The sequence below is a fragment of the Neoarius graeffei genome, chromosome 9 (genome assembly GCF_027579695.1).
Source record: "Neoarius graeffei isolate fNeoGra1 chromosome 9, fNeoGra1.pri, whole genome shotgun sequence".
In the NCBI taxonomy this organism is placed as follows: Eukaryota; Metazoa; Chordata; class Actinopteri; order Siluriformes; family Ariidae; genus Neoarius; species Neoarius graeffei.
Genome location: NC_083577.1, coordinates 43298235 through 43321944, shown reverse-complemented (window position 1 = coordinate 43321944; position 23710 = coordinate 43298235). Strand labels below are relative to the sequence as shown.

The 23710-nt window shown below is 38.5% G+C and overlaps 1 protein-coding gene across 1 annotated transcript; it reads right to left on the bottom strand.

Moving 5' to 3' along the window:
- Positions 1-1259: 1259 nt before the first annotated feature.
- cd247l (CD247 antigen like) lies at positions 1260-15745 on the bottom strand. Its single transcript, XM_060929543.1, has 7 exons — positions 15490-15745; positions 6461-6558; positions 6323-6373; positions 6094-6126; positions 3447-3500; positions 3332-3361; positions 1260-3251 (listed from the first exon to the last, which is right to left on the bottom strand). Exons 1-7 carry the CDS (start codon positions 15545-15547, stop codon positions 3207-3209), a joined length of 369 nt encoding a protein of 122 aa, XP_060785526.1. The 5' UTR covers positions 15548-15745; the 3' UTR covers positions 1260-3206.
- Between the last annotated feature and the right edge of the window lie 7965 nt (positions 15746-23710).

Here is a 23710-nt window from a genome sequence, read left to right as displayed (position 1 = left end):
ACAAGCTCTATCCCAAAGCAAAAATCCAAATATGAAATGTTTGACACATGCAGATACCAAAGATGACACTGTCTTTTGTCCTGTTTCTCTCTTTCTCTCCAAGCCCTTCAGCGTGTGTATTAAGGAACAGAACCCAGCTCTGACATTAGTCTTAACCTCAGTAATTCCAAAGCGTAGATGTATATTTTGGTATTTTTCTGAAATACTTAAGGGAAAGAAAAAGCAAAAACAAAAGTGGCATTTTAAAATTCTGATTTGTTGGATGTATTGCTCTTTTTCTGTCACAGCATGGAGTTAACTGAAGAACTGTCTTACTATTAGTAGGTGAAACAAATAGTATTTTTATACGTTTTGGGTGTGTCTGTGTATGTGATTTATCAGTTTCACTGCCCAAGTTACCATTGGTTGTTTTTTTTTTTCCTTTATAACAAATGAGGAAAAAAATAGGAAAATGTACATAGCGCTTGAATCAAGGACTGTAAATGGTCACTCTCATTTCCTACAGCTAAAGCTTTTTTTCACCGTCATAAAGTAGATTGTATTTCTGTGTGTCTCTCTGAACTCTAAGCCACTGTTGTAATAGTGAGGCTCATTTCTTGTATCCTGAGTATCACTTTGGAGCAGGGCTTCAATGCCTTTCACTCTGAACACAAGCTTTTGACTGGATTCTGCAACGGCTACATCATGGTAGCTTAGAACTGACCGATTGTGTAGAAATATAAGTATGTGAATCAGGATACATGGTAGATTAGATACATTTTGTCTGCTGTATTTTTTTTAATATATAAAGATAATCTTTACTGTAACTGTACAGGTCTCTTTTGTTGTAAACATCATTAAACCATTTTCCAAGTGTTTTCATATTGTAAGAAGTCTTGAGTCTTGCCGTGGTTTGGGTACCTTTTTAAACTAGACTCTCTAAAATGGCTTTTAAAACTTGGAGCCACAACTATTTGTTCAGACACCAACTCTATGGGAAAGTAATGCAGATAATTACTTAATCCAGTGAATGATCACCTCTCCTTATGTTTGTTTATATATTTGTGAGCCATTACCTCACAGATTTTAATATTTGTGCAGTCCTTGAGAAATGGTCCTCCACTGAAAGTTATGATTGGTTTTTGTGATTTCTGGCAGCCATCCAGAGCAATGGTACTAACTAAAACATGAAGTCTTTGATTTTATCAGCATGATGTCGCCTTGAGTAGTTATGAAGCTCAAGATGGATTAAGAATGAAGCAAACAGCAGAGATGTGGGAATAAATGTGTTTATTAGCAAAATATAGTCTATTTTTCCAATTAGGCTTAGAACATTATATAGCTTTTTTTTGCATGGAAAAAGTATGCATGTAGCCTGCGCTGAACATTTTAAAAGAAATAAGGTTGTGGATGGACAGATACAGTACTTGTTTCTCAGGGGAGATGAAACAATCTTTTTGTCTTTCCAGATAAAATATTTCTTCCCAATGTACTGAATTAGTTGAGAAAACTAATTGGAGGGCAACACTCCTGCTCTACTGGGCTCTACTATGCTTAACGTGCACAAGCAGAACATAGCACGTCTTTCATGCTTTGGCATAAGAAGCTGTTTCTGCCATTTTTAAATATGACAGACTTGTGTATAAGAGATTAGCTTTTTTTTGTCATTACAGTAGACTTTAATCTGCTTACCATGAAATAACAACGGCCACAACACAAAGCACATATGTCGGCACAAAATGTCATGAGCAGTGAGTATGTAAAGATCATATTGTCAGAAAATTTCCTTGGGCCAAGATTTCTGAATTACAGTACAATCTTGTGGACCAAAATTCACCAGAGCTACATTAAACAGATCATTTACTGTATTTTAACAAAAGAGTCTTAGTTGTAAAAGTGTAACTTTGTTGTGACAGGTCAGTACCATGATTTAATTTAAGCAAAACATTTCCACTTTTTCTGGCCACCATGTAGTTCTCTTCACCATTATCCATCCATCCATTATCCATAACCGTTTATCCTTCTACAGGGTCGCAGGCAAACTGGAGCCTTTCCCAGCTGACTATGGGCGAGAGGCAGGGTACACCCTGGACAAGTCACCAAATCATCACAGGCCTGACACATAGAGACAAACAACCATTCACACTCACATTCACACCTACGGTCAATTTAGAGTCACCAGTTAACCTAACCTGCATGTCTTTGGACTGTGGGGGAAAACGGAGCACCCAGAGGAAACCCACGCAGACACGGGGAGAACATGCAAACTCTACACAGAAAGGCCCTCATTGGCCGCTGGGCTTGAACCTAGGACCTTCTTGCTGTGACGTGACAGTGCTTCACCATGATCTCATCATGATATATTAACAATGAGAACAATAGCAGGTACGTCAAGCATAAAAAATGTCAGGGTGTGATGTTATAGGAAAATAATTAATACTGGGGTGCACTATTAGGTTGTTGATTCATTTCCCATTACACCACACCCTGTCTCTTTTTTTGTCTTTACATACTTGTTTTATTCTTTATACCACTGCTATTTGCCAATAATTACATGTTTTTATTTTTAATAAAATTATTTTTAACCATTACACGGACATCGTAGCTCCATTTAGTAAAATGTTAATTATATGTATGGAACAACCAAGTCTACTTCATTGTTATCTTCTTGCAGAAAACTTCACTGCATCAACCACTAAACATTTTACTTGTAATATATAACAGCACATTTTAAAATTGTTCTATAATCAGGCCAGGGTTGTTCTGGGTTATTATGTGGAGCATCTATCATACACCATGCATCCCTGTGAATGAATTGTTAGTACAGACACTATAACATCAGCATAAACCTGTGCTTTTCCTTTCAGTCAGAGCTACTCCCGGAGTAGTGCTGTTACAGAAAATTAATCAACACTTTCTGACCAATCATATTTGAATAGAATAGAATAGATTCAAATATTCATATTTGAGAATTCATCATTATTGGCATCTAAATTAAATTAATTATTTCAGCTAGTATACACTTTTTTTAAAGCAACATAAATTGAGTTATTATGCAAACAAATGGACAGATTGCACATAATTGGCAGTAGACCCTGGAGTTTTTCACTGGGTGAAATGTGCAGAAATGACCAGATGCCCAGTTAAATGAGCAGATGCTTTGATGAAGTGGAGGGGTGGAGGGGGGGGATCATTGAGTTGTTTAAAGCAGTCCTGTGTGTACTGGCTCAGTTCATCTCAATGGCTTCTGCTGCACCACTCTTGCTTTTAGGCTACAAAGAGGCAACAGTTAATGAAATGGTTAAAGCACTACATTTGTATCCATGATGCAGTGCAGAATGAGGAAACTCACCTCTTTGGATTTACTCTTATGTTTGCGAGGCTGTGGAGACATGCAGGTATAATGGTAAATTTCCAAACTCTGATTTGTCACCAGGACTAAGGATAGCAACTCTTTGAACACATACCTTGCTTTTCCTTTTGATTTCCTCGTATTCTTGATTTGACTGTCCAACCAGTGCCTGCAGAAAAATACAGCTGTTTCACTACTGAAACATCTCTGACGAGCTTCCTGCACTTCAATAGACCTCCACCAGGGGGCATCTGTGTATTAATTATACCTGTATTCTCAATGAGGGTGTAACACAACATATCTGTAGATGTTCAGTGCTCAAATTAATAATAAACCGGAAGTGGCTGTGGTCTAGAAAGGAAGGGGGTTTATGTGAACAAACCCCCGGAAACATTGGAAAACAGTGAAAAAGTAAAAAGAAGCAATTTTCATCCATATTATTCATGCACACAACAACAACAAAAGAGCAATCTGCAGTACACAACTTTATTCAGCTCCTGAACTAGATGTGTTGTGAAACTTTCTGGCGAGCTAACTATGTTTCAAAACAACAGTCTTTCCCAAATCAAGAAAATGTTATTTATACTTGACAACAATAGTAACCAACTAATAAAATTTTATTCAATTTAGTTTTGAGGTTTGTTCTGAAAAATCAGAACATTGGATACTGTATCAGAATCTACTACAGCATTGCTTCTAATAACATCCATCCATCATCTATACCGCTACTTCATCAGGATCGGGGGAAAGCTGGAGCCAATCCCAGCTGACTTTGGGCAAGAGGCGGGGTACACCATGGGCAGATCGCCCATCTATCACAGAGCTAACACTGAGAGACAGATAGCCATTCACAACTTTGGGCACCAAATCTGCACGTCTTTGGACTGTGGGGGGAAACCGGAGCACCCAGAGGAAACCCACACAGGCACGAAGAGAACATGCAAACCGTGTGGCTGTGAGATTCGAAATCAGAACCTTCTTGCTGTGAAGCTAACTAGTAACATTTCGCAATAATGATGAGAATGGTTAGAGAACGATTTAAGAATGAAGAAAACATGCACTAAACGTACAAGTTACATTTTTAACGAATTAATTCAATTAAATACATTAACACATGTCCCCTCCTAGACATGTACAACCAGCCAACCTGAACTTTTCTGACCTGCTGTACATACAGCATCACAGAGCAGCATAACACACTCAGAGGATATGCCAGTCTTGGCTTCTGGCCATGGATGGCTGTGGCATCATTGGGATTTAAACCCTTTATATGTACTGTGCTCTTTAAAATGTCTCAGTAGTGCAGGTAATTTGCCACAAAGCAGGTAATCATGAGACAACACCATCTGGCTGTATGAGACTTCAGTGGGCAATGAGTTTCTTTATAGGCCAAGGTTGCAGGATGTGAATCCAAAAACAAACACAAGGGCTTTTCCAATAAAACTAATGAGACATGCTACATCCATTTGTCAGTTCACGTAGGAGAATGAATTAGGCATGAATTAGGCAATCAAGCCACACCCACTCATGTTGAAAAGCTGTGATTTGACAATAAAAAAGGATTCAGGAAAAGGCACCGCTTGAAATTTTATGGAAATGCAACATAATGGTCATGTGCTGTAACATAATGGCCATCATGCGATAAGTTTTCATAACTATGTAGAGGTTAATAATTAAACAATTGTAATGAACAGCTGTGTTCATTGACAGTATTCTATCACCTTCAAGACATATCCAAGAGCCATGACATTCTCTCAACTGCTGATAGTGGGAAACTTATAGATTCCAGGAGCTCTATCACTAGTTTACAGAGAGTGCAAGATGCTGTTGCACAAATCTTTATATGTACTAGACTGTGAGATCACTCTACACCCATTCTTAAACAGCTGCACTGGCCCATATTCACCAAGTCCTTTATTATTATTATTAATTTTTTTTTTTTCTGTTTTGTTATTTTACCTCAGGGACCAGGTCCAACCTGTGGATCTGAGGTCCGTTAAGGGGCTGGAGTTAAATGGAAAGCACTCTCCTCAGGATTTATTATTATTATTATTATTATTATTATTATTATTATACAAATTTTATTATTACTGTGTGTATAAGTTGAAATGTACTCAAATAATGTATTATATAAATACTGTAGTAATTATTCATTTATACTGCATTTAGTCATTCATATATAAACACATCTATATTGTGTTTATGCTATTTCAGAATACTGGACAAATCTAGGAAATAACCAAAAATAATCCAGGGCTACATTTCAATTTTAACATTGCAAAGAAAACCTAACACTCTTTTCCTGTTTCAGTATTTTGCTACTCTATGTGCCATTACATGCATTTGGAAAAGTAATTAGAGCAAAAATAGCACAGTAGATGTTACAGTTGCCAAACTATCACTAATAAAGTGCATTAAAAGTAAATATATTCTGTTAGACATTAATCCTAGAATTCAGCTAATTGACAAAATAATGGTATTAAAACCTTAGACTAGACATACAAAATGTATGAATCATAGCCTTATGCTTATCGTGTACTTATATATATATATATATATATATATATATATATATATATATATATATATATATATATATATATATATATATCTGCATCACCGCTGGCATTTACACTGTAATGTACGATTAGTCTTGATCAGACTAGTCTTGATCAGACATCAGGTAATGTGTGTACTATTTCAAATAATTTTTTTCCCCATCAAATATCTGTCACATCTGTCACACATTGAATTAAACTTACCTGATAATGCCCCTCATCTTGTCCTGCTTCAGCCTACATTTAAAAAGACACAGAAGTAGATTAAATGAGTCACATGAATGATGCAAAAGTTACTTATGGCAAATACAAACCAGATTATAGTAAAAGGTGAAAGATTATAGCAATGATTTTTTGCTTGCACAATCACTGACATGCTATTCTCAGAAATGTTGCCCAACTGTACTCAGAAATACACAACACAGTGACTCACCGTTAGAGCAGACTTGTCAGGTAGCTTGACAAAGGCCTTTGCCTTTTCAAACTAAAAAGTCAAATAGAAGATAGTTTAGACAAAAACACTCCATAGTAATGAAGAATCATTCATCCATCATCTATGTAACAGTCTCACCTTAAGTTTAAAGTACAGTGCTGTAAAAATGATGCAGTATAAGAGCAGAACTGCATCCAGCACGTAGCAGACGATGGGGTCACTGAAATTTGTGGCCTCTGCAAAGAGGACAAAGAAAGCTATTACAAATGGTTGGATTACAAGAATTCATGAATAAAGACCAAATATTATCTGCATTTTAAAGTATATAACGACACAGTTTTACATAGTGTTAAAGTTGAAGTACAAGAAAGAATCACAACTGAGAACAAAGCCTATATCTCAGATTAGAAACTGACTTTAGTTATTGAGGGCAAATTAATGGTCTTTCAGCAAAGAACCAGGGAATGTGAGTAACTATTCACTTAAGTGAACTAACATAAGTTCTGTTTTTAAGTGAAAGAAAAACTGTAGTGCAGATACTCGGAAAAAAAAAAACCCTACTAATTGTTCACCAAGATGTTTCCTGTTTAACACTGAAACACTATTAAAATGAAAAATGAAATATTTGGGAAAAAAGGTCCTAAAAATGAATGACCAGCCTTTCCATGTTTCAAACAGTACAAATTAATATATACTACATGGCTACTAAGGTATATACAGGGGGCTGCAAAAGTAGGTATACAGTAAGGATTATTTCAGTATTACCAGTATTATAATAGTGGTGCTAGGTTTCATTTAATACTAATGTTTTGTGTGAATGTTTTGCTTTTCATACTGTATACCTACTTTTGCAGCCCCCTGTATTATTGCAAAATAGTAAATATTAAAGCTCTGTCTTATCCATGATCTTTAGAACAACATTTATGTTTATCTATTTTTGCAAAAATCTAAACTATGAAGATGACTTATAGTTGAGGCCAAAGTCTGCATCTCTCATAGTCCTGAATGGAAAAAAGTGAAAATGTTCATCTGTTTTATAATTTCTTAACAAACAAACAATGTTTGTTTGTTTGTTTGTTTGTTTGTTTGTTTGTTTGTTTGTTTGTTTGCTAATGCATCTCAAAAAATTAGAATATCAGGAAAAAGTTCAATATTTTCCATCAGGTATTTAATAAAGTGAAAATTTAACATATTTTAGGCTCATTACATGTAAATTAAAATGTTTCAAGCATTTTTATATTTTAAGTTTGATAATTGTGGTCAACAGCACAACATTTTTTTAAAAAGCATCTCAAAATATCAGAATATTTCCTTTCAAGTTTGAGTAAATGATTATTCAAACGGTATAAATGCTGTGTATTTTTCGGTCTACTTCAGTACACACAACCACAATCATGGGGAAGATTGCTGACTTGTCAGTTGTCCAGAAGACAATCATCGACACCCTCCACAAGGAGGGTAAGCTACAGAAGGCCATTGTTGAAAAGGCTGGCTGAAAAAGGTGCACAAGCAACAGGGATGACTGCAGCCTTGAGAGAATTGTCAAGAAAAGTCAATTCAAGAACTTGGGAGAGCTTCACAAGGAGTGGACTGAGGCTGGTGTCAGTGCATCAAGAGCCACCATGCACAGATGTCTTCAGGAAAGAGTCTACAACTGTCGCATTCCTAATATCAAACCACTCCTGAACCAGAGACAATGTCAGAAGCGTCTTACCTGGGCTATGGAGAGAAAGAACTAGACTGTTGTTCAGTGGTCCAAAGTCCTCTTTTCAGATAAAAGTAAATTTTGCCAGTCCAGTGTGAAGCTTCTGCAGTCTGTGATGATTTGGGGTGCCATGTCATCTGCTGGCATTGGTCCACTGTGTTTTATCAAGTCCAAAGTCAATGCAGCCATCTACCAGGAGATTTTAGAGCACTTCATGCTTCCATCTGCTGACAAGCTTTATGGAGGTACTGATTTCCTTTTCCAGCAGGACTTTTCACCTGCCCACAATGCCAAAACTACTACCAAATGGTTTGCTGACCATGATATTACTGTGCTTGATTGGCCAGGCAACTTGCCTGACCTGAACCCCAGAGAGAATCTATGGGGTATTTTCAAGAGAAAGATGAGAAACGCTCAACTCAAAAATACAGACGAACTGAAGGCCGCCGTCAAAGCAACCTGGGCTTCAATAACACCTCAGCAGTGCTGTAGGCTGATTGTTTCAATGCCACACTGTATTGATGTAGTAATTCATGGTAAAGGAGCCCCAACCAAGTACTGAGTGTATAAATGAACATACTTTTCAGAAGCTGGACATTTCTGTATTGTAAATCCTTTTTTTTTATTGATCTTAGGAAATGTTCTAATAATTTGAGATACTGAATTTCTGATTTTCATGAGCTATAAGCCATAATCATCAAAATTAAAACAAACCAAAAAAAGGCTTGAAATATTTCACTTTATGTTATGAATAGAGAATATATGAAAGTTTACCTTATTGAATTAAATTACGAAAAAACAAACTTTCATGATATTCTAATTTTTTTAGATGCACCAGTACTTACTTCCACTAACAACAACAATAATTTGTTTCTTTCTCACTTTCTTTCTTTCCACTGTTACATATGTAAAATGGGTGTATCCTTCAACATGACAAATTCTAAAATATAAGGCAAAATCAAATTAAAAATTTTGAAAAGTAGAATTGCTATTATGCTCTTGGTCTCCGGAACTGATCTGAATAACACAGCGTATTACGTTGGGCAGGCGGCACGGTGGTGTAGTGGTTAGCGCTGTCGCCTCACAGCAAGAAGGTCCTGGGTTCGATCCCCGGGGCCGGCGAGGGCCTTTCTGTGTGGAGTTTGCATGTTCTCCCCGTGTCCGCGTGGGTTTCCTCCGGGTGCTCCGGTTTCCCCCACAGTCCAAAGACATGCAGGTTAGGTTAACTGGTGACTCTAAATTGACCGTAGGTGTGAGTGTGAATGGTTGTCTGTGTCTATGTGTCAGCCCTGTGATGACCTAGCGACTTGTCCAGGGTACCCCGCCTTTCGCCCGTAGTCAGCTGGGATAGGCTCCAGCTTGCCTGCGACCCTGTAGAAGGATAAAGCGGCTAGAGATAATGAGATGAGATTACGTTGGGCACAGTTATGAAAGATACAGTATTTCAAGAAGAATGTGAGAGAATGAAAATTAGAACAGAGAATATGGAATAGTTAATCAGACGATTAGAGAAGTTTGGAGGCAGTTACAGTGGGGCAAAAAAGTATTTAGTCAGCAACCAATTGTGCAAGTTCTCCCACTTAAAAAGATGAGAAAGGCCTGTAATTTTCATCATAGGTACACTTCAACTATGAGAGACAGAATGGGGGGAAAGAATCCAGGAAATCACATTGTAGGATTTTTAATGAATTAATTGGTAAATTCCTTGGTAAAATAAGTATTTGGTCACCTACAAACAAGCAAGATTTCTGGCTCTCACAGACCTGTAACTTCTTCTTTAAGAGGCTCCTCTGTCCTCCACTCGTTACCTGTATTAATGGTACCTGTTTGAACTCGTTATCAAAAGACACCTGTCCACAACCTCAAACAGTCTCACTCCAAACTCCACTATGGCCAAGATAGACTGGTACCAAAATCCAGAATTGTGACACCCAAAGGCATTTTTGAGACAAAGTCGGCAAACAGTCTTATTTTGTCAATTTGGGTGTGCCGAATTCAAATCTGCAATATGCCGAGCTCTATCTGACCTCTGTTGACCTCTAGAGGTCATTGAACTTTGGGCCTGTAAACGTCTCAGCTGAACCCAGTTTCTCAGCTTTCTAAGGAATGAAATGTACTAAAATGATTAATGAAGTTAGCAAATGGCCTTGTTTGTTAAATGTTTGGGTGCTGAATTCATTTTTCATTTGTAAAACAACATATGACCTCTGATAACCTCAAGGTCATTAAACTTGGCCTATAGGCCTATGCATTTAACGGCATTTTTAAACTGACTTTACTCCCCCAAAAAGAATATGAACAGACAAAAAACAAATAGAAAGGAACAAATACAACATTAAATGCCAGTCCATGTACATGTGACTTACTTTTCACAATGAGAATGCCTAGGCGATCACCTTACATAACATTGCAGTACATTTAGCGGTTATTGTTTATACAAAGCTACTGAAAAAAGGACAGATTCAGCAGCATACAAAATGTGGGGGCATACAGGGTATACAGGTTAATCAGGGTTAGTATATATGAGAGTTTTTTTCTTTGTTGTTTGTTTTTTGTTTTGTTTTGTTTTAAAAGGGGTAAAGTTTGTTACAAAAAACAAACAACAAAGAAAAAAACTCTCATATATACTAACCCTGATTAACCTGTATACCCTGTATGCCCCCACATTTTGTATGCTGCTGAATCTGTCCTTTTTTCAGTAGCTTTGTATAAACAATAACCGCTAAATGTAATGCAATGTTATGTAAGGTGATCGCCTAGGCACTCCCATTGTGAAAAGTAAGTCACATGTACATGGACTGGCATTTAATGTTGTATTTGTTCCTTTCTATTTGTTTTTTGTCTGTTCATATTCTTTTTGGGGGAGTAAAGTCAGTTTAAAAATGCCGTTAAATGCATAGGCCTATAGGCCAAGTTTAATGACCTTGAGGTTATCAGAGGTCATATGTCATTTTACAAATGAAAAATGAATTCAGCACCCAAACATTTAACAAACAAGGCCAGTTGCTAACTTCATTAATCATTTTAGTACATTTCATTCCTTAGAAAGCTGAGAAACTGGGTTCAGCTGAGACGTTTACAGGCCCAAAGTTCAATGACCTCTAGAGGTCAACAGAGGTCAGATAGAGCTCGGCATATTGCAGATTTGAATTCGGCACACCCAAATTGACAAAATAAGACTGTTTGCCGACTTTGTCTCAAAAATGCCTTTAACTCCTTAAATAAGCACTTTTTTGAATTTTGGTACCAGTCTAAGACCAAAGATCTGTCAAAGGACACCAGAAACAAAATTGTAGACCTGCACCAGGCTGGGAAGACTGAATCTGCAATAGGTAAGCAGCTTGGTGTGAAGAAATCAACTGTGGGAGCAATTATTAGAAAATGGAAGACATACAAGACCACTGATAATCTCCCTCGATCTGGGGCTCCACGCAAGATCTCACCCCATGGGGTCAAAATGATCACAAGAACGGTGAGCAAAAATCCCAGAACCACACGGGGGGACCTAGTGAATGACCTGCAGAGAGCTGGGACCAAAGTAACAAAGGCTACTATCAGTAACACACTACGCCGCCAGGGACTCAAATCCTGCAGTGCCAGATGTGTCCCCCTGCTTAAGCCAGTACATGTCCAGGCCCATCTGAAGTTTGCTAGAGAGCATTTGGATGATCCAGAAGAGGATTGGGAGAATGTCATATGGTCAGATGAAACCCAAATAGAACTTTTTGGTAAAAACTCAACTTGTTGTGTTTGGAGGAGAAAGAATGCTGAGTTGCATCCAAAGAACACCATACCTACTATGAAGCATGGGGGTGGAAACATCATGCTTTGGGGCTGTTTTTCTGCAAAGGGACCAGGATGACTGATCCGTGTAAAGGAAAGAATGAATGGAGTCATGTGAGATTTTGAGTGAAAACCTCCTTCCATCAGCAAGGGCATTGAAGATGAAACGTGGCTGGGTCTTTCAGCATGACAATGATCCCAAACACACCGCCCGGGCAATGAAGGAGTGGCTTCGTAAGAAGCATTTCAAGGTCCTGGAATGGCCTAGCCAGTCTCCAGATCTCAACCCCATAGAAAATCTTTGGAGGGAGTTGAAAGTCCGTGTTGCCCAGCGACAGCCCCAAAACATCATTGCTCTAGAGGAGATCTGCATGGAGGAATGGGCCAAAATACCAGCAACAGTGTGTGAAAACCTTGTGAAGACTTACAGAAAATGTTTGACCTCTGTCATTGCCAACAAAGGGTATATAACAAAGTATTGAGATGAACTTTTGTTATTGACCAAATACTTATTTTCCACCATAATTTGCAAATAAATTCTTTAAAAATCAGACAATGTGATTTTCTGGATTTTTTTTTCTCATTTTGTCTCTCATAGTTGAGGTATACCTATGATGAAAATTACAGGCCTCTCTCATCTTTTTAAGTGGGAGAACTTGCACAATTGGTGACTGACTAAATACTATTTTGCCCCACTGTATATAGGGGACATTCAAGTTGTTCGAGAACATTTATATTCAGAGAACATTCAGTTCATAAGTTTCCAAAGGAAGAGTTTATCAGTATTAGTATCTTCATTTTTACACTGTTTACACCATTTGTGTAAATTGCAATAATGTAGAAAGTCGAATAAAATAAAGGCCTTTCTTTGTTTCCTTCATTTTGTCTGAAGAGTATGCAATCTCCTGAACCTGAAATTCAGCGATCAGTTTAAAATGGTTATGTTTGTTTCTTGTTAATAAGGCCTATGTGATGGTAATACGAAGTATATGTAGTATTGAAATAAAATATTGTCTTTTCTTTTTGAGGACTAACCTAAACATAATCTACAAAGAAAACTCATGTATTTTCTTAGCAACAAAATTATGAATGTGTGCCCACTATGGAGAACGAAAGCTGAGTATAAACAGAGGGTTTGCACTGGAGCTCTTGGCACAAGCTGCTGAGCTGAGCTGCATCACCAAAAGTCAAATCTATTAGCTATCTGTGGTGTTTGGGTCTGGAAGAATGAATCTTGGCCAGGAATAAATATTGCTCAGCGAATTTCTTATGGGTCAAGAATAAATGGCCGTGTACCCTTAGTCACAAAGTGATTGTTGAGAGAAAGTCTACTAGTATTAAGCAAGAAAATCTACAAACATTAATATTAAAATAATAGTATTATAGTGAAACTCCAAGGACACTGGGTGCCAGGTGTGTTCAGTTCACTTGGTGTTACTATGAACTGAAAGCTGAGCTCAGGCCTGATGATAAAACTATCTCCTGCTAAGTGCATGCCTTCCTGTCAGAGGTACAGCTAGAGTATTAACACACGATAGTGTGTAATTCAGCATGTAGTTCAGTGGTTTCTCATAAAGAGGTGAAAAATAGATGCTGATGGTTTATATGCATCACTACATTTCTATGTCACAGCAAAGGGGGCTTGAGGTTAGTGGTTAAAAACTGACCACATGTTTATCAGAAAGTAATTGTACATAAGCACATCCAAATAATTTGCACCAAGTACTCATGCACCATAATTAATTCAAATTACACAAATACATTGTAGAAAATGATTTCATTCTTGAAAATGTATTGCATAGTTGTTGAATTAGTGAAAGTTTCCTACATTATCATCATTCTTAATAACTTCTAAAAGAGAAGTCAGCAAGACACTTAAAATGAATTGTTAATGAACAGCACAGTAAGGAGGACAAGAGCAGAGAAGCCACTTTTAATTGACAGTGTGATTTGTATTACATGTAAACTTTATGAAAGATCTTTTAAAATGAGTTAGCATTAGGTGTTTATTGTATTAAACAATAAAGTGCTATTATTTAGTAAATAGTTGCAATGGAAAAAAGGACCAATCTAGATTCAGTGCTGTAACTGATTATATTTTAAACAATATATGAAAGTATCTTTTACTTGCGCTGAAAAAAAGAGATCTTAAACCTCCTTAGATGTAAAATGTATTGCACAGCGCTAAAGAACATTGTTTATCATATCAAGCATGTTTTTTGCAGTCAACTCAGGTGTTTCTTCATCATTTACTGTGTTGGAAACCATATGCCAAGAAAGTCATGGCATATTAAAAATTATTGAATAAAACATTAATACAAGAAGACATTCCTCGCTAATACACATTCCGTTAGTCTATTTGAATGCGCACAAAACCACTTCATGCAATTTTTTTGGTCATCATGTCTTCAGAATTAACCCGTGTAATATTTTATTTAGAAAAATATTTGCTTCTAGTGTATGACAATGAAAAACAGTATAAATATGTATTTCTGACAATAAGCAAAAACATAATTTGCATAGGTCTTACGTAGAGGTGTACATTTAATTCATTTGAATTTTAAAATTTCAGCTGTATTGTCAAAAATGCAGAAAATGCTGAGTTTGGAACCTGGACACAATGTGACTTTGGAAGATGAATCATAAAAATAAGAATAATATAAATTTAATAGGTGGGCCACTTCCTGTATGCTACTCATACTTCTAAGCAAAACAAAAATTAGTAAGATTGCTAAATTTGCAAAGTTTGTAAAGCAAACACTTGAAACACAATAATGTTTTATATATACCAAATGCAGATAGGAGCTTTATGAACAATCATTCATAAAAAAAACCCTCTCCATCTACATGTTCATACTTAACCCTAAGACAGTGGTCTCTTCATGAAGACAAAACCATCTCAAATAGGATGACAAATAACTGACTATATTATGGATTTTGGTCTCCCAGCTACTGATTACATTTATAATGAATTAACCATTAATAATAATAATAATAATAATAATAATAATAATAATAATAATAATAATAATAATAATAATAATGAAATACCTTTAAGATATTGCACACAACCAGTGCAATAATCTTAGATAATCTATGGAAAATAAATGATTTGCCATTATTGCATGCTGGTGCAAGAACTAAGAAACTGATTTGGTGAATTCAGAAATGCATGTAGCTTTACTAATGAAACATTCCCTGTGTGATGACTTCAGTTTTACACAAGGAGTCTGGCTGTATAAGGGTAATTTTCCCAACTACAGTGTGTGAAAAATAATAATGACAAAACTGATGCAACATAGTACTGTAATAATAAAAAAAGACAACATAAAAGCTATAAACCACATCTGAGAAAATCAATCTGAGCTGTTGGTGAAAAGAGTGCAAGTGTTGAAATGGAACAAATGTGTGTTGCGCACAGCCTTTCTATATCGCCGTGAGCGGTAAAGCTTCAACGGTAATTTCTAATTCTCTGAGATGTATCAACCCAAAATATGTTTTTCTATTGTAAAATCTGTCAGACATTAAAGTGCATTCATTTGTGATAATTATCTCATGGAAATAATTATCTCCATTGTTGAAACTATGAATTAAAGAGCTCTGGCCTATATGACTAATTGAGACATGATTATTGTTAACGTTATAAATAAAAAATGGGAAGAAGAACAAATAACCTCACCTGCAGAGGAAAGCAGTAAGGCCAGGCACAGCAGGACATCCTTCTTGAACACTGCCATTACATTCCCTGAGACTCCAGAAATGTGTCTGGAAATCTTGAATTCTTGTTGCTGAGCTTCACTGAAGGGTTGTGTAGCACTCTACTCTGCACATTTGGCTGTGTATAGAAACCCCTTTGCTAACAGGAAATGGCCCCAGTGCTCAGATCTGTCTGGTGATCTTAAAGCTTCACTCTCAGCATCTTCTGTCCTCTCATCTAAACACCCTTCTCACAAGCACATCCTGTTTATTTATAGACCACCATGCACACAAAAGCTCTATGTCTCCCTGAGAGGTATTCGCTGTCATTTAAAAGCAGTACGTAAAGTGTCTTGACATCACTCATGTATATACACGATTAGCCCTCACTTTGCCATATATGAAGATTATGTAAAAAAAGGTTTTATATATTTAAAAAAATAAAAAGACAGAGAGTACTAAAAGAAACTAACTGATGTCATTTTGGTGTGACCAGCTTTTGTCACGGTCATGCGGTTTTATAAGGAAATTGGCTGCTAGGTTGTTTTAAGCTTAGTTCTTTGGCTGTTTCATTTAGTTGTCTTCAGGTAATCTCAGAAAGTGCCACTTATGTTTTTCTGTTTGTTTGCATTATTATTTTTTAAAGTGGTCTATTAACTAACATGGTATTTGAAAATTTTCTTGAAAGCCATATTAAAATTTGTCTAACATTTAATGCTTGAACAAATGAATGTATGGAAATATATTTTTTTCTACTGATGCATAAGACATTTAAAAAAATAATACTTTTTGCCTGGGTGGCACAGTGATGTAGAGGTTAGCACTGTCACCTCACAACAAGAAGGTCCTGGGTTCGAGCCCAGCGGCTGACGAGGGCCTTTCTGTATGGAGTTTGCATGTCTGTGTGGGTTTCCTCCGGGCGCTCCGGTTTCCCCCACAGTCCAAAGACATGCAGGTTAGGCTAATTGGTGGCTCTAAATTGACCGTAGGTGTGAATGTGAATGGTTGTTTGTCTCTATGTGTCAGCCCTGCGATGACCTGGTGACTTGTCCAGGGTGTGCCCCGCCTCTCACCCATAGTCAACTGGGATGGGCTCCAGCTTGCCTGCGACCCTGTACAGGATAAGTGGCTACAGATAATGGATGGATGGACTTTTTTTTTTATAAAAATACTTTTCAAACCAATTTCTATTATTAAATTCAGCTCACTTTTATTTGTATAGTAATTAACAATATTGTCACAAAGCAGATTTACAGTAATCTGGATGTAGATTTAATGACCAAATGCAGTAAATGTAAACGAAAATATCACAGTTTGTTGAGTAAATGCCATTGTGCTGTTTAAGGAGTATAACACACCACCCTGTGGTAAAAATGCATGATTACAAAACAGTCCAATTTACATCTTGACAACAGTCAAGTTTACCACTAAAAATAAAAACAAACAAAATGGAATTTTAGTTAGCTTTCACTAAACAAACAATACTATTTTGATAGTATTTGAGAGTTGTTTCCTGTGAGTGGTACATTGGTATTCATAAGATGCCTTTACTGTCAGAAATGGCGAGCTGAGGTGAAGTGAGGATCCAAGAACAGACTCAAGACAGGCAGTGTACAGAGAAAAGCTTCTTTAATGAAGTAGAGGGCAGAGGTACAGTAGGGATCAGGCAAAAAAAATCAGTGGTCAAAAAACAGGCCAGGAGGCCAAAAACACAGAGGAGCAGGTAGGCACAGTCAGGGACAAAAACAGGACAGAAAAATCTTAACAAAAATCGAAGAACACAGGGACAAGGGAAATCCAGGCAGAAGAACCAAAAACACAATCCAAAGGAACAAGCAGGTAAAACAGGGACAAAAAAATGGACAGAAAACTAGACAAAAAACAAGGAACAATTCAGGCAGGGGGAATCAAGAAGACACAGGTTCTGGGTTCGAACCCAGCGGCCGGCAAGGGCCTTTCTGTGTGGAGTTTGCATGTTCTCCCCGTGTCTGCGTGGGTTTCCTCTGGGTGCTCCGGTTTCCCCCACAGTTCAAAGGTTAGGTTAATATGGGACGGCCTTGGGCTGAGGTGCCCTTGAGCGAGGCACCTAACTCCCAGCCGCTCCCTGGGCACTGTTAGCATGGCTGCCCACTGCTCTGGGTATGTGTGTGTGCTCATTCCTCACGTGTGTGCATGTGCGTATTCACTGCTTCAGATGGGTTAAATGCAGAGAGGAAATTTCACAAGTGTGTGATGAATAAAGTTGTGCTTTCTTTCTTTCAGTACCAAAGGGTTGTAGTGAGGAGAGGAAAGTCTACGAGATACAATCTGGCAAGTGGAGTAGCTCCAAACAGTTCTTAAGAAGGCCCCGAGGAGTGGTGGCAGGTGTGGGAGTGCCTTCAGGGAAAATGGCCTTCAGCAGGGCAGGACTGAATTCCTGTCCCGGATCAGGCCTAGAGCCGGCATGGAAGTCCCACAAACTCAGGCATGGATGGACTGGACCGGACTGTGACATTTACTTTCTGATATTTCATACAAAGCTACAGGTTGGTGTAAGGAAGGGGAAATGGTCAGGGATGTTAAAACAACAGCTCAATACATTTAAAACCCAACATATTCCATTCCTATACAATGCCAAAGGCTACGAAATATTTTTGGCTGCTTTTTAAATTATATTTACAGAAAATATACAGTGCTCAGCGTAAATGAGTACACCCCCTTTGAAAAGTAACATTTTAAACAATATCTCAATGAACACAAACAATTTCCAAAATGGTGAAAAGACAAAGTTTATTATAACATCTGTTTAACTTGTAACGTGAAAGTCTCATTCTCATCTCATTATCTCTAGCCGCTTTATCCTGTTCTACAGGGTCGCAGGCGAGCTGGAGCCTATCCCAGCTGACTACGGGCGAAAGGCGGGGTACACCCTGGACAAGTCGCCAGGTCATCACAGAGCTGACACATAGACACAGACAACCATTCACACTCACATTCACACCTACGGTCAATTTAGAGTCACCAGTTAACCTAACCTGCATGTCTTTGGACTGTGGGGGAAACCGGAGCACCCGGAGGAAACCCACGCGGACACGGGGAGAACATGCAAACTCCACACAGAAAGGCCCTCGCCGGCCCCGGGGCTCGAACCCAGGACCTTCTTGCTGTGAGGCGACAGCGCTAACCACTACACCACCGTGCCGCCGAGAAGTGTTGTTATCATGAAATTTAAAATCACCTAATTTTTCTCTTTAAATGATACATTTTCTCAGTTTAAACATTTGATATGTCATCTATGTTCTATTCTGAATAAAATATGGAATTTTGAAACTTCCACCTCATTGCATTCCGTTTTTATTTACAATTTGTACTTTGTCCCAACTTTTTTGGAATCGGGGTTGAATATATATATATCTCATCTCATTATCTCTAGCCGCTTTATCCTTCTACAGGGTCGCAGGCAAGCTGGAGCCTATCCCAGCTGACTATGGGCGAAAGGCGGGGTACACCCTGGACAAGTCGCCAGGTCATCACAGGGCTGACACATAGACACAGACAACCATTCACACTCACACCTACGGTCAATTTAGAGTCACCAGTCAACCTAACCTGCATGTCTTTGGACTGTGGGGGAAACCGGAGCACCCGGAGGAAACCCACGCGGACACGGGGAGAACATGCAAACTCCACACAGAAAGGCCCTCGCCGGCCCCGGGGCTCGAACCCAGGACCTTCTTGCTGTGAGGCGACAGCGCTAACCACCACACCACCGTGCCGTAACATGAAAGTAAGGTTAATAATATAAACTTAGATTACACATTTTTCAGTTTTACTCAAATTAGGGTGGTGCAAAAATGAGTACACTCCACAACAAAAACTACTACATCTAGTACTTTGCATGGCCTCCATGATTTTTAATGACAGCACCAAGTCTTCTAAGCATGGAATGAACAAGTTGGCGACATTTTGCAATATCAATCTTTTTCCATTCTTCAACAATGACCTTTTTTAGTGACTGGATGCTGGATGGAGAGTGATGCTCAACTTGTCTCTCCAGAATTCCCCAAAGAAAATAATTTCTTTCCACCACAAAGGTGAAGGCTACAAGAAGATCAGCAAAGCTTTACTTATCAGTCAGAATACTGTAGCAAAAGTGGTACAAAAATTTAAGAAAGATGGAACAGCAACCACCTCACAGACATGTCCAGGTCGTCCACGGAAGTTAACACCTTGACAGGAGCGTCTTCAGATGAGAAGGGTTGAAGAAAATCGGCATGCAAGTTCACTGCAGTTATCTAAAGAAGTAGAAAGCCAAACTGGGGTGACTATTTCCCGTGACACAATACGGTGTACACTGCAGAGGAATGGCATGCATGGATGCTGTCCACGAAAGAAGCCTCTCCTAAAGCCCAGGCACAAAAAAGCCCACCTAGAGTTTGCCAGGGCCCATGCTGACAAAGATGAAGACTACTGGGACTCTATACTCTGGAGTGATGAGACCAAGATAAATGTTTTTGGAACTGATGGCTTCAAAACTGTATGGCGTCACAAAGGTGAAGAATACAAAGAAAAATGCATAGTGCCTACAGTGAAACATGGTGGTGGCAGTGTCCTTATGTGGGGCTGCATGAGTGCTGCTGGTGTCGGAGAGCTGCATTTCATTGATGGCATCATGAATTCACAGATGTATTGCTCTATACTGAAAGAGAAGATACTACCATCACTCCGTGCCCTTGGTCGTCGTGCACTTTTCCAACATGACAATGATCCTAAACACACATCTAAGGCCACTGTTGGATTTCTGAAGAAGAACAGGATGAAAGTGATTCAGTGGCCAAGTATGTCTCCTGATCTGAACCCAATCGAACACCTATGGGGGAATTCTGAAGAGACAAGTTGAGCATCACTCTCCATCCAGCATCCAGTCACTAAAAGAGGTCATTGTTGAAGAATGGAAAAAGATTGATGTTGCAAAATGTCACCAACTTGTTCATTCCATGCCTAGAAGACTTGGTGCTGTCATTAAAAAAATCATGGAGGCCATACAAAGTACTAGATGCAGTAGTTTTTGTTGTGGGGTGTACTCATTTTTGCACCACGCTAATTTGAGTAAAACTGAAAAATGTGTAATCTAAGTTTATATTATTAACCTTACTTTCACGTTATAAGTTAAACAGATGTTATATTAAACTTTGTCTTTTCACCATTTTGGAAATTGTTTGTGTTCATTGAGATATTGTTTAAAATGTTACTTTTCAAAGGGGGTGTACTCATTTACGCTGAGCACTGTATGCTATGTTAACAGATGTCTGTGCTGCTTCCAAGGACGATATAGATGTGAACTGAGAAAATACCACCATCCTTTCAGACTGACCAGATAAGCAAATACATTCTGTATGGGAAGCATGTCAGTAACAAGCTTACACAAGTCAACTGATAACGATTCACATTCTCCCATTTGCCAACCTGTTATAAAGTGCACTTAGTTAGACCATATTTAAATGTGTTAGCTAACAAACATCAATATTTTACAGGTTTCCCCATTTGTTTTAATTTCAGAGCACTACCAGTCAAAAGTTTGGACACCCCCTACTCATTTATAGGTGTTTCTATATTTTGACTATTGTAGTACATTGTAGAACAACACTGAAGACATGAAAACTATGAAATAGCACATGGAACATATGGAATTATGTGGTAAACAAAAAAAGTGTAAAAAAAAAAGTTTCATATTTTAAATTCTTCAAAGTAGCCACCCTTTACCTTGATGATGCTTTACACATCATTGGCATTATCTTAACCAGCTTCATGAGGGAGTCACCTGGAATGCTTTTCAGTTAACAGGTGCCTCGTCAAAAGTTAATTAGTGCAATTTCTTGCCTTCTTAATGTGTTTGAGATCAAACAGAAATAGTAAATAATAAAAATACAGTAAATAGCCCTATTCCACAACTGTAATCCATATTATGTCAAGAACTAAGTAAACAGAAATGACATCCATCATTACTTTAAGATATGAAGTGTATTTTAATTCATAAAAATAATGAAAAACCACTGAATTAGAAGGTGTGTCTAAACTTTTGACTGGTACTGTACATAGAGGGTAGCTTTCAGGACATATTGATTGGCTGTACACTTCAAGGCCACTATACTACATTACAGGCTGAACAGCACCCGAGTCAATATTTGCAGCACTTTTCTCCATTCTGCTCCACCAATCTGATGGGGTGAAAGGTTATATATCACAATCCTATGAAGGGCTTCACATAGTTCTTCCTAAAACCTCTAGCACCTTCTTGTATATTGTTCATGTCATCTGATAAAGCTTCATACTGTACCTCTGTGTTTTGTTCTCAGTCATGTGAGTCCCCCTGCTGAATACTGTAGGTTAATACCAGTATGGCTAGAAGTGGTTCAGGCAACCATTTTTGATGGCAGCAGAGGTGCCATAAATGGGACTGGATATGGGATGTAAACTGGGCAAGGAAGGTGACGAGGCATATGTGAGTCCATATGCCCTGAGTAGACATGGGGCCCAAGGGAACATTAGGGAACAAATATTTACCTGGGCAGAGTGCGCTGTGCATTAACCTGTCAGGGGAGCATTCATTTCATCCAAGTGTTTCAGATATAAACCAAGCCAGACTGCTACAACTGAAGTATTCTAGAGTTCAAGCAGAGAAAAAGAGGTAAACATTTCAACCACTGAGCTCTATCCATCCATCCATTATCTGTAGCCACTTATCCTGTTCTACAGGGTCGCAGGCAAGCTGGAGCCTATCCCAGCTGACTATGGGCGAAAGGCAGGGTACACCCTGGACAAGTCGCCAGGTCATCGCAGGGCTGACACATAGACAAACAACCATTCACATTCACATTCACACCTACAGTCAATTTAGAGCCACCAATTAGCCTAACCTGCATGTCTTTGGACTGTGGGGGAAACCGGAGCACCCGGAGGAAACCCACACGGACAAGGGGAGAACATGCAAACTCCACACAGAAAGGCCCCTGTCGGCCACTGGGCTCGAACCCAGGACCTTCTTGCTGTGAGGCAACAGTGCTAACCACTACACCACCGTGCTGCCCCCCACTGAGCTCTATCTCTAGAAAAATCTGGAGAGCTCATAGATTCGTCAGAGTGGTCGCCATTTTACCACTCCCATAGTAGAGCGGAACGGTCATTTAGACTACTGGAAGCTGCACAAAATTGGACAAGTTATTTATGTAGTTGGTGAGAAAAATTACAAGAAATATGCCTACATGTGCAGCAGTGAACTGTACAAATCATCAGGTCAAAGGTTGTGGACGGACATTTCACCTGTGAGTATATCCAACCCCAATTCCAAAAAAATTGGGACAAAGTACAAATTGTAAATAAAAACAGAATGCAATAATTTACAAATCTCAAAAATTGATATTGTATTCACAATAGAACATAGACAACATATCAAATGTCGAAAGTGAGACATTTTGAAATTTCATGCCAAATATTGGCTCATTTGAAATTTCATGACAGCAACACATCTCAAAAAAGTTGAGACAGGGGCAATAAGAGGCTGGAAAAGTTAAAGGTACAAAAAAGGAACAGCTGGAGGACCAAATTGCAACTCATTAGGTCAATTGGCAATAGGTCATTAACATGACTGGGTATAAAAAGAGCATCTTGGAGTGCCAGCGGCTCTCAGAAGTAAAGATGGGAAGAGGATCACCAATCCCCCTAATTCTGCACCGACAAATAGTGGAGCAATATCAGAAAGGAGTTCAACACTGTAAAACATATCATCATCTACAGTGCATAGTATCAAAAGATTCAGAGAATCTGGAAGAATCTCTGTGTGTAAGGGTCAAGGCCGGAAAACCATACTGGGTGCCCGTGATCTTCGGGCCCTTAGACGGCACTGCATCACATACAGGCATGCTTCTGTATTGGAAATCACAAAATGGGCTCAGGAATATTTCCAGAGAACATTATCTGTGAACACAATTCACCGTGCCATCCGCCATTGCCAGCTAAAACTCTATAGTTCAAAGAAGAAGCCATATCTAAACATGATCCAGAAGCGCAGACGTCTTCTCTGGGCCAAGGCTCATTTAAAATGGACTGTGGCAAAGTGGAAAACTGTTCTGTGGTCAGACGAATCAAAATTTGAAGTTCTTTATGGAAATCAGGGACGCCGTGTCATTCGGACTAAAGAGCAGGACGACCCAAGTTGTTATCAGCGC